We start from the raw sequence: 12,812 nt of genomic DNA on the forward strand, positions 1-12,812 counted from the left end.
CATACAGCTATCTCATTGCACCTCTTTTTCTTTTTTGCATGATGTGCTGTTTGAGGCCTAGTTTTTTTAAGTGCCATCCTGTCTGCAACTGCAGTGCCACTCCTAGATGGGCCAGGTGTTTGTGCCGCACACTTGTGTCGCTTAGCTTAGTCATACAGTTACCTCAGTGCAACTTTTAGGCCTAAAAGCAATATTGTGAGGTGTGAGGTGTTCAGGATAGACTGGAAATGAGTAGAAATTAATGTTATTGAGGCTATATTAATACCGTAGGATCAATATTACCTCCAAATTCTGTGATTTTAGCTGTTCATATGTTTTTTTTTCAAAAATCATCCAGCTCCAAAAAAAACCCAGAAAGGGTGGTTTTGGCAAAACCAGTCCAGATCCAAAACACGAGGATGGAACCAGAACCAAAGCCAAAACACGAAAAGTGCCTACCGCACATCTCTAAAAAATACTGTAATAAAGTACACTGGAAGATCTCATGTTTTGCTCTGTGCTCCTCTCTCTGCATGTGTGACATCATACACACGTGTGTCATGATGGATCTGCAGGACAGGAGACATAGGCGTGTGCTGCAGCTGGCACCCATCAGCTGTCTAATCACTGACAGCCTGCTGGGTGTATTCACCCAGCCCAGTGCGTTTACATTTTTGACAGAGCCCGCGGTCTGCTGGAAATGCCCTCCCTGATGACGCTAGTGATGTAGCCTGTGATGTCCCATGATGATGCTAGTGATGTGCCCTCTGATGTCCCCATGATAACGCTAGTGATGTCCCCCTGATAACAAAGTGATGAGTGCTGCTGCTGTGATCTGTGCTGTGCTGCTTGAGAGGTGCTGGCCTGGGTGAGGTGTGCTGTGCTGGATGAGGGGTGCTTTGCTGTCATTGGTGAGGGGTACAGCGCAATGAGGGGAGAGGGGTGCTGTGAGGGGAGAGCCTGGGGTTCTGTGCTGTGAGGTAAGAGTGTGTCATATACAACAGAATGACTTCTAAGGTAGGGATATAAGGGACTGACCCCTTAAAACCTGTCCCTTTTTACTTTACTTGCAGCAGTGTGCTGTAAGGGGAGAGCCTGGCATAATCTGCTAAGGGGCACCAAATTGATTAGGGTCGGCTCTGCATGTAGATGTGTGTGATTTTGCCACTGACACCTACTTAGGTGGGACAGTGCTATTATGACGTAAGCCACGAGCAGTAAGAGTGTTCAAGTTGTGAACACACACTGGCTGGAACAAAGTATTATTTGGAGGTGGTCAGGGGCAGGTGCAAATGCACTGTTTATATTGATGTCACCAGTTCTAGTGAAATACTTGTGATTGGCTGATTTTGAAAGAACAACTGATGCTTTCTTCATTACTCAGAGATATATTATGCCTTTATGGCATGTATTAGACATTTCTATTATTTCTTACAGAAGAAGGAGAATGACTGTCCCTGTCTGCTGTATTAGAGAAGCTTTTTAAGCTTTAGTAATGCTTCCTAATGTGCAAGCAAAACACAGAGTTAATACATGGGTGTGTGGGTATGTAATGTCTGCTGGCAATAAGCTGTATGCATGTGCTGTACACGTCTAGCAGTGGGATGCGGTCAGCATCCCGGCAGTTAGGATGCTGGCGGTCATGTGACTGGAGCCGGAATCCCAACACCATTCGGAAACCCGGTGCCGGAACACCGATTGCCGTTATCCCGAAGGTAAGTATCAGGGTGATGGTTAGGGTTAAGGCAAGGCACTAGAGGGGGGAAATAGCCGTAGCCACCACCTCCCCCAGTTTTAGCCCTAGTTGCCACCCCCGGTGACTTAGCCCTAGCCTCCATCCCCACTATCTTAGCTCTAGCCGCCACCCCAGGTGGTTTAGGGTTAGGGTAGGGGTAAAATAATTACACCGTCCCCTGTAGATATTCTCATTGTTGGGATGCCGGTGTTAGTCATGTGACCGCCATCATCCCTACCTCCAGGATCCTCTATCACACCCCTAGCAGCTAAAAAAAAAACAAAAAACTTTTCATCTGGACAAACCATGCTTCAATGCAGGGGGTGCAAATATATTTGCATACCATTGCTCTGTCCCACCCCCATGCCCCTGGCTCCCATACTTACCAAATTCCCAGTGGCCAGTCCTCCTCTCTAGGTCTGTTTGTCTCCCTTGCAGTGGGAGTAATTGCAGTGTGCACCCAGGTTTCTAATAATGCGTGCGCACCAGTGAAGTATGGTGAGCTGAATGGCTGAAGAGGCACACATGGGGATGTGTCAGAAAGCTAGGAGCCTGTCTCACCCCCTACTCAGTGTAACTCTCCCCTCACTACACTAAGCTACAGTGTCCATTGAGTCTCCTATCTGCATCCCTGTCTTCTCTTGCTGCTGCTGACTGAGCTCTGACTACAGTGCACTTCCTGGTCACATGACACATCCAAGTGCACAAGGCACACCCCCACATTCAGAGGCATGACTCTATTAGCTGTCTTTCTGTGCAGCTTTACTGCCTGTGGTGTGGTTCTGACCCCAGCTCTGCAAAGCAGTGTCTGACTGTAAAACCGAGGCAGAGCACCTCTCCTATCCCTGCAGCTCCAGGAATCTCCACAAATATTTTATTTGTATTATTTTAATCATTTTCATATAAAATCACAGAAGTTTGACAGAGAGTATGAAAGGGAGGCTCTGCCTCCCCTGACTGCACATTCCTGGTGTGCATTGAGCAGTACAGGAGAGATCTTTTACAATTATTATATAAATAACCCTCTCAGAAACGTGATTCTGCCCTGCTTTGCACAAGAGGTTAGTCCCAGTTTTACATTCTTTATAAAGAGGGTATATCATACCTTCATTTAGTACAGTCACATAGGCATCCCATGCATATCCACCATTGCAGCCAGTACCACAGCGTCCACAGTCTAAAACCTCTTGAAAAATAAATGAAAGAGTGAATACAAATGCTGCAGTGATAGGAGAAATCAGTGTTACAGAGTGCTGAAACCGCAAGCCTGATTTACTCCTCTTTTTATTAAATTACTCAAAAAAAAAATCTGAATTAATTGGTAGATATCTGTAGCCCACTAACCAGCAATTCCTGAAAATTACATTGTTCTCATTTCCATTTAGTTAAAATACTTGATTTCTCCAGCACTTTTAAAAATATAAAATAATTTCCCATTAAATGCAATGGGATTTCCATCATTTGTCTTAGTTATAGAAATCCTACTGAAATAAATGGGAAAGGATCACATCAGTGTTTCCTTCTACTAATCTTTATAAATTCAAAAGTCTTTCATTAGTTTTTATTGTTATGGGAGCAAATCAGAGAGTGCACAATTATTTCTGTGAAGGCAGTACGGCCATACTGACAGCGACTTGCGTACAGCTACGGATCAGCCATTACGTGCTTTATGCTAAATATGGTCTGTGATGACTAATGAAGTATACAGTATATGTTAGTTTATAATAATATACAATACGCGGAACTTACGTTGCACGGATAAATTCATTGGCTTTCCATGAATGGCATATTGTGCCTCAATGTTACCAACAGAAGCAAAAGCCCAACATGAACCGCATTTTCCCTAGAAAAATATAGGAGATTAAGATATTACTTATTTATTAATGTATATTAAGTTTATAGGTTACAATGTATATTATGCTTCTAGGTTGTAGTACCAAAGATGGTGCTGATGAGCAAGTGATATGGACAGGGTATCCGGACTCCAGGTCGACAACAAAAAGGTCGACACACCTTAGGTCAACACCAATTGGTCGACACACCTTAGGTCGACATGGACAAAAGGTCGACATGGACAAAAGGTCGCCATGAGTTTTTCACGATATTTTTCTTTTTTGGAACCTTTTCATACTTAACGATCCATGTGGACTACGATTGGAACGGTAATCTGTGCTGAGCGAAGCGAGGATCCTTGCCCGAAGCATGGCGAGCCATGTGAGGGGACACGGTGCAATAATTGGGGTTCCCGGTCACTCTACGAAGAAAACAAGACCAAAAAAACATAAAAAACTCATGTCGACCTTTTTCCATGTCGACCTTGTTCATGTTGACCATTTGTCCATGTCGACCTAAGGTGTGTCGACCTTTTTGTTGTCGACCTGGAGCCCCAGACCCACGGATAGAGTGATCAGCTGGTGAGATGATGGAGGGATCCACCCACACAAGGAATAAAAAGAAGGTGTGACCACATCTAGAGGCTCACTGCTGCTCAGGAATGGCCATTAGTTCGTTAATCATCAATGGTCACCATCTATGGTACCATTGTTGGTTAACATGAATGGTATAAAACCATTCACAGGTAAGCCATCAATAGTTTTAACCACCGATGGTCATCCCTGTGCAATGGATTAGTAAGCCGCCAGACAATCAGAGCCTGGGGGCAGGGTTTAGCGGGTCTGTTGGGAGCAGAGCTATGCTCTGTACCTGGCATTAAGCAGGGGGTAGGGAACCACTGTGGTGTTTCTACCATCAATGGTGGCAAATCACTGGTTCTCTGCAATCGATGGCAAAACTATTTGACAACGATCATCAACCGTCGATGATTTATAATCATCAATGGTCAATGACCATCCTTACTGCTGCTGCTGTGCGAGAGTCCAGTCAGTCATCTCTGTGGAGGCAGTCCACGTGGGACTGTGGAAGCCTAAAAGATCATAGTTACCAGGAGGCCAATCCAGACCTGCGTGTGGCAAGATGGACTACCAGGCTCTGTGAATGTATTGGACTGTGGAGGACATTCGGATCTGATCGCTGCTGCACGTTTTCGCACAGCGGGCGATCAGGTACTAACAGCGCATGCGTATGCACCGCAATGCGCACGCGCTTCAGACAACAACAAAGGGCATCACCAGCCAGCGACAGGATGGTGTGAAAAATCTAATTGCACGAGCGTTCGCAAGGTGATTGACAGGAAGAGGCCGTTTGTGAATGCAGGACAGCAAAATTAGCAGCCCAGTGATCAGATCTGAATGACCCCCTGTGATATATTTGCAAAGCCAGGTCAGGAGACCATGTTCATACCTGCAGGAAGCACAAGAGACTGTGTTACATATGTAGGGGATACAGTTAAATTACTGGGTGTCGGGATCCCGGCAGTCAGGAGACCGACGCCGGAATCCCGACAGCAGGCAAAATTCCACTGGCTGGAATCCCGACCAAAGCCCCCAGATCCCACTCTGGTTTACATACCGGACCCATCTGTAGACTAGCTGCTTTGTCAGTCAGGGTTCAAAGAGTGAGATATTACCCTGCATAGGGACTAGTCGTTTTATTTTTCCTGAATGCTAATACCAGTAAAACACAACTTTCTTTGTTTAGCCAGAAAAGCTGTATGTAGGCTCTGATTAAGCATCTAGACCAGTGGTTCTCAAACTGTGTGCCGTGGCACCCTGGGGTGCCTCGGGAGACCTGCAGGGGTGCCTTGGATTGGTGGTCTAGGACCAATTCAAATTATTTATGGTCCATGTAATAGGCAAAACTAGTGCTGGTGGCATATAAATTAAACACAATTTTCTTAATTTAAAATTTGTTCCTACATTTCTCAATTAGAAACTTTTGGCCTAGGGGTGCTGTGAAAAAAATTCTGATACTCTAGGACGCCGTGATTCAAAAAAGTTTGGGAACCACTGATCTAGACACTGCACAGCTGACCCATCGGTCAAGCTAATTACCCCGATCTTATCACAAGGTTAAATGTCACAAATGGTTGGTAGAGGTAATCAGGAGACAGCTAGGAAATAAACACTGCATAACGGGGGTAATTCAAAGTTGATCGCAGCAGGAAATTTTTTAGCAGTTGGGCAAAACCATGTGCACTGCAGGTGGGGGCAGATATAACATTTGCAGAGAGAGTTAGATTTGGGTGAGTTATTTTGTTTCTGTGCAAGGTAAATACTGGCTGCTTTATTTTTACACTGCAATTTAGATTGCAGATTGAACTCACCACACCCAAATTTATCTCTCTCTGCACATGTTATATCTGCCTCCCCTGCAGTGCCCATGGTTTTGCCCAACTGCTAAAAAATTTCCTGCTGCGATCAACTTGGAATTACCCCCAACATGCACATATCACAAATATCTGTGTGAAAGAAAAGTTAAATTAAAATGGGGTTTCAGGAAAACAGGTACCACTGAACAAAAACATTACAATTTAACTTATTTACTTATTAAACGCATAAATAAACTTGGGATATGAAAAAGAAAACAATACAGGTTAAAGGGACTCCAACAGTGGTGGTGAATAAATGCAACTAGCATCGGTGGTTTAATTTTATCCTCCTGTGCAGTCTTTGAGAAACCATGGGGTATATTCAATAACTGTCGGAAGCTGCCGTCTTGCCAGAAAGATGGCAGCTTCCGACAGTTTTAGGTCAAAAGGGGTACCAACCATTAATTACAGCCCCATAAATTCCGACAAGTCGGGAAACCCGACTTGTCGGAATTCTGTCAGAAAGCACGTTGATCGGCTGTTTCAGCCGCCGATCAGCATGCATTGTCGGAAGCGGGGCCAAACCCGACAGGTTTTAGCTCCGTTTCCGACAATCTCAATCCGACTTAAAAAAAAGTCGGATTGAGATGAGTGAGCTGAGAGCAGGAGACGGGGGAGCAGCGGGGAGAGCAGGAAGCCAGTGGCAGCGTCCTCCCGACTCCAGCAAGCGAGGTCCCGCTTGCTGGAGCCGGGTGGACGCTGCCGTGAGCCTCCTGTTGTTACGCTGCTGCAGCCGCTGCTCCCCCGTCTCCTCCCCCGTCCGCTTCGTCTCCTCCGCTGCTCCCCCCCCGGCGCTGCAGACATCTCTTCTTTGCCCCGGCACCGCAGACATCACCTCCTCCCAGCACCCAGCACCGCAGACAGCTCCCTTCCCCCGGCGCCGCAGACAGCTCCCTTCCCCCAGCGCCGCAGACAGCTCCCCCCCGCTGCTGACAGCAGCAGCAGCAGCAGCAGGACAGGACACTGGGAGCAGACAAATCCGACTTTCGGATTTGGCGGCTCTTTTGAATAGGGGTTGTCGGGTTCATTCCGAAAACTGCATTTAGGAATGGACCCGACTCTAATTGAATATACCCCCCCGAAGGTGTGTTTGTTACCTCTTTGTATACTCCCTGTAAAGCAGAGGTTCCCAAAACTCCACCATTACAGTCCAGATTTTAAGGATATCCATGCTTTTGCGCAGGTGACTTAATTAGTACCTAATACCCCTTTCACATCACACAAATAACCATTATGCAATGGTGTAACTACCATAGGCCTAGGATGACCATACTAGCCCTTTAAACTAGAGATGTACGGGGGGGGGGCAATTTTCATGTTTTGGTTTTGGATCTGGATCCCCGTTTGTGTTTAGTATCTGGATTGGTTTTGCCAAAACCACCCTTTCGGGTTTTGGTTTTGATTTTGGATCTGTATGATTTTTGAAAAAACTATAAAAACAGCTAAAACCACAGAATTTGGGGGTAATTTTGATCCTACGGTATTATTAACCTCAATAACATTAATTTTCACTCATTTCCAGTCTATTCTGAACACCTCAAACCTCACAATATTGTTTTTTAGGCCTAAAGGTTGCACTGAGGTAGCTGGATGACTTTGCTAAGCGACACAAGTGTGTGGCACAAACACCTGGCCCATCTAGGAGTGGCACTGCAGTGTCAGACAGGATGGCACTTTTAAAAACTAAGGGGGTCATTCTGACCCGATCACTCGCTGCAGTTTGTCGCAGCACAGCCATCGGGTCGAACTGCGCATGTGCTGGCGCATGGCAGTCGTCGTTGCCTAGCGATCGCTAAGCCGCCGTTTAGGGGGCGCAGTCCGGCCAATGCAGGCGTAGCCGGACCATTGGGAGGGCAGGCCGCGGTGGCTGCGTGACGTCTCACGCAGCCGCTGCGACCAGCGGCAGCGACAAACAACTCCCGGCCAGCCGCAGGAGCTGCGCTGGCCGGGAGTTACCCCAGAAATACAAAAGCATCGCAGCTGTGCGATGCTTTTGTATTTGTGCGGGGGGGGGGGGGGGCACTGACATGCGGGGCAGACTAGCCCTGTGCTGGGCATCCCCCCGCATGTCAGGGAAGATGAGCGCTGTGCTAAATTTAGCACAGCTACGATCAACTCGGAATGACCCCCTAAGCCCCAAACAGCACATGATGCAAAGAAAAAAAAAAGAGGTGCACGGAGGTCCCTGGAGGGACTAAGCTAAGCGACACAAGTGGGCGGCACAAACACCTGGCCCATCTAGGAGTGGCATGCAGTGGCTGAATGTCCAAAGTGGCCGGCAATTTTTCGGGCTACCGACAGCATCTCCTGTATGTCATTTAAAAAAAAATTCTGCACCACCAAGTTAATTGTAAGTACAACACATGGGACGTGCTGGAATTTGCCAAGATGTAATGCATGCACAATATTGGTGACGTTGTCTGAAATCACAAATCGCCAAGAGAGTCTACATGGGGTAAGCCATTGTGCGATGATATCCCTCAGTTTCCGTAAGAGGTTGTCAGGTTATGTGCTTCTTACGGAAACCGGTGACACACAGCGTAGCCTGCCTAGGAACGAGCTGGCGTTTGTGAGATGCTGCTACTGGTGCTGCTGCTGTTGTTGCTGCGGGAGGCAATACATCTACCTAGTGGGCTGTCACAGTCATGTAGTCCTTAGTTTGCCCTGCTCCACTAGTCCACATGTCCATGGTTAAGTGCACACCAGGTACAACCGCATTTTTCAGGACACTGAGGACACTTTTCTTAATGTCTCTGTACAGTCTGAGAATCGCTTTCCTAGTGAAGTGGAATCTACTGTAGATGGAATTTGGTACCGGGGACACACTACTTCCATCAATTGTCTAAATCCCACTGCACTAATGGTGGATACCGGACGCACGTCTAACACCAACATAGCTGTCAAGGCCTCAGTTATCCGCTTTGCAACAGGATGACTCCTGTCATATTTCATCTTCCTAGCAAAGGACTGTTGGACAGTCAATTGCTTAGTTGAAGTAGTACAAGTGGTCTTCCGACTTCCCTTCTGGGATGACGATCGACTCCCACCAGCAACAACAGCAGTGGCGGCAGCAGCAGTAGGAGGAAGTGGTTCTTGATCTTTCCCTATTTTATCCTCCAAATTTTTGTTCTCCATTATTTTTCTGGAGTTATATAACAGTATGCGACACAGGAGAGCGTACCCCCTACACCACACAGGGCAAACCCTGTAAAAATGATTTGGATTAAATATTAATAACCCCTTTATTTGGAGTAAATAATATACAGCACAGGACAGCACCACTGGACTTATACGGCAGCACCACTGGACTGGACTTATACGGCAGTACACCAGGACCTATACGGCAGCACCACTGGACTTATACGGCAGTACCACTGGACTTATATGGCAGTACCCCTGAACTTACACGGCTGCACCACTGGACTGGACTTATACGGCAGTACCCCTGAACTTAAACGGCTGCACCACACGACTGGACTTATATGGCAGTACCCCTTGACTTATACGGCAGCACCCCTGTACTTATATGGCAGCAGCACTGGACTTATGGCAGCACAGGACACCACCACTGGACTTATGGCAGCACAGGATACCACCACTGGACTTATGGCAGCACAACACAGCACCACTGCACTGGACTTATACAGCAGCAGCACTGGACTTACGGCAGTACAGGTACCACCACTGAACTTATGGCAGCACAGGACACCACCACTGGACTGGTGCAGCACAACACAGCACCACTGCACTGGACTTATACAGCAGCAACACTGGACTTATGGCAGCACAGGACCCCACCACTGTGAGTGGACTGATGCAGCACAAGACACCACCACTGGACTGATGTAGCACAAGACAGCACTGGAATGACACATAAGAGCAGGTCGCCACCCCATGCGCCACACCCGCACAGACACTGAAGAGACACGTTCTCTCGCTACCCTCTCCAGTACTGGAGTGAAAATGGCGGTGATGCGCGCCTCCTTATATGGAATCCAAACTCCGTGAGAATCCGACAGCGAGATGATGATGTTTTGTCTCGTTCTGGTTTCCGAGTCTGGCGGGAAGTCCCGAGCCGGACTCGGATCCGGGCTCGGGACATGAAGTACGGTAGGTTTCAGTTCTCAGACAACCGAACCCGCTCATCTCTATTTTAAACTGGGACACTCATGAATTACACAGGTTCTGTGGCTTGCTGACCTCAAGCCTGCATGTCACCTGGTTTTAAATAGCCACAGATCCTGTGTAATTCATGAGCGTCCCAGTTTAAATGGCTAGTATGGTCAGCCTACCATAGGTGCTGGTGATGCAAATGCTACGGGGCCCAGGAACCAGCAAGGCCCGTAACTCCACTGCACAGTGTGACACTGCAGCATAGTTTAGGTTATGAAACAGAGAGAGAGACTGGCTTGGTGCAATGCTATTCTGCTGAGATGTCTGTGGGAGGAGGACATACCAGCAGGGCATCCCAGCGAGGCAGGCAGCACCGCAGCTGCGTCTTCAGTATGCCACAAGTCCCGATCACCTGTCAACGCTAGTACACATTAGGATGCTTTCTGTGTGCGGCTGTGCTGCGGGTGATGGTTGCTGGCCGCCGCTTCGGCTGTTCTTAGGAGGGAGGGGGAGAGAGAGGATGATTGCAACTTTCTTGTGGTCTGGTGCAGGACATGAGTGAGTGCTGGCTACTAGACGCTACCCTGCCGCTGATGATGGATGACGGTTTGAGCGGGGGGAAGGGCTGTCTGGTGCGGGAAGTGAGGGGGTGCCAACCGCTAATGATGTGGACAGGGATTGTGCCAGCATTCTGGTGCGGGTGCACTTTGGTGCAGGAGAAAGGGGTGCCAGTGGTGGAAGTAGAAAAAATGTCTTAGTTGTACTGTGCCAAAAAATGGGTGTGGCCACATACCACAAGGGGTGTGGCCAATGAAAATGGGGGGCGTGATACACATATGGGGGGCCAGATCCACATAAGCCCCCAATAGTGCCAGATACAAATATGCCCTCAGTAGTGCAGTGCCACATACACATATTTCCCCACAGTTCCAGATATGCCCCCACAGTGCCAGATACACATATGCCCCTACAGTGCCAGTTACACATATGCCCCCACAGTGCTAGATACACATATACCCCCACAGTGCCAGATACACATATGACCCCACAGTGCCAGGTATGCCCCTACAGTGCCAGTTACACATATGCCCCCACAATACCAAATACGCATATGCCACAGTGCCAGATACACGTATGCCCAAACAGTGCCAGATATGCCCCTACAGTGGCAGTTACACATATGCCCCCCAGTGTCAGGTACACCCCAGTGCCACTCAAATATGCCCTTAGTAGTGCAGTGCCAGATAAACATATGCCCCCACAGTGCCAGATACACATATGTCCCCACAGTGCCAGATATGCACCCACAGTGCCAGATACACATATGCCCCCACAGTGCCAGATATGCCCTTACAGTGCCAGTTACACATGCCTCCACAGTGCCAGATACACATATGCTCCACATTGCCAGATATGCCCCCACAGTGCCAGATACACATATGCCCCCACAGTGCCAGATACACATATGCCACACAGTGCCAGATACACATATGCCACCACAGTGCCAGATATGCCCTTACAGTGCCAGTTACACATATGCCCCCACAGTGCCAGATACACATATGCCCTACAGTGCCAGATATGCCCCCACAGTGGCAGATACACATATGTCCCCACAGTGCCAGATATGCATATACCCCCACAGTGCCAGATATGCCCCTACAGTACCAGTTACACATATGCTCCCACAGTGCCAAATACACATATACCACACAGTGCCAGATACACATATGCCCCCACAGTGCCAGATATGCCCCTACCGTGCCAGTTACACATATGCACCCCCCCAGTGTCAGATACACCCAAGTGCTGCTCAAATATGCCCTTAGTAGTGCAGTGCCAGATACACATATGCCCCCACAGTGTCAGATATGCCCTTACAGTGCCAGTTACACATATGCCCCCACAGTGCCAGATACACATATGCCCCACATTGCCAGATATGCCCCCACAGTGCCAGATACACATATGCCACACAGTGCCAGATACACATATGCCACCACAGTGCCGGATATGCCCCTACAGTGCCAGTTACACATACGCCCCCCAGTGCCAGGTACACCGCAGTGCCACTCATCACGCTGCAGCTGTGTGAGGAGAGTAGAGCACAGCATGCGCCTCTCCTGACCCTCAGTGTTCAGTCCAGTCTCTGGCAGTGGCGTGTATCTCTAATCAGGCGCCGTTTCATGAGCCAATCAAAGCTTGCAGTCTGGCAGCTAATCAGGAGCCACAGCTGCCGGTCCGTGAGCTCTGACTGGCTAATGAACCAGCTAATCATTAGAGATACAAGCTGCCACTAGTGAAACCGGACTGAACACTGAGGGGCACTCTCCTCCCCTCACACACAGCAGAACAGAGGCTGCAAGCATGGCGGTTGGGACGGCGGTACTGCGTAGGGTGGGGGCTGATTGGCATGCTGTGTACTAGGTGGCATGTGTGTGTGGGGGGAGGTATTTTGTGTGCTCCCTATGCTGTGCCCTCCTCCTAGCCCTCCTCATATGTACAATATGTATGTGTGTATATATATATATATATATATATATATATATATATTAGAGATGTGCACCGGAAATTTTTCGGGTTTTGTGTTTTGGTTTTGGATTCGGTTCCGCGGCCGTGTTTTGGATTCGGACGCGTTTTGCCAAAACCTCCCTGAAAATTTTTTGTCGGATTCGGGTGTGTTTTGGATTCGGGTGTTTTTTTACAAAAAACCCTCAA

At 48.2% G+C, this 12,812-nt stretch overlaps 1 protein-coding gene across 1 annotated transcript in view; it reads right to left on the reverse strand.

Moving 5' to 3' along the window:
* The window catches only part of LOC134970066 (cathepsin W-like), a 224,942-nt gene that overhangs the window by 182,518 nt on the left and 29,612 nt on the right, over positions 1–12,812 (reverse strand). Inside the window, exons 5-6 of the mRNA XM_063946161.1 lie at positions 3,464–3,557; positions 2,820–2,900 (exon numbers count right to left, since the gene is read on the reverse strand). Of these exons, the coding sequence (XP_063802231.1) occupies positions 2,820–2,900; positions 3,464–3,557 (175 nt within the window). The remainder of the gene's footprint in view (positions 1–2,819; positions 2,901–3,463; positions 3,558–12,812) is intronic.

Source organism: Pseudophryne corroboree, chromosome 11 (assembly GCF_028390025.1).
Source record: "Pseudophryne corroboree isolate aPseCor3 chromosome 11, aPseCor3.hap2, whole genome shotgun sequence".
NCBI classification, from domain to species: Eukaryota; Metazoa; Chordata; class Amphibia; order Anura; family Myobatrachidae; genus Pseudophryne; species Pseudophryne corroboree.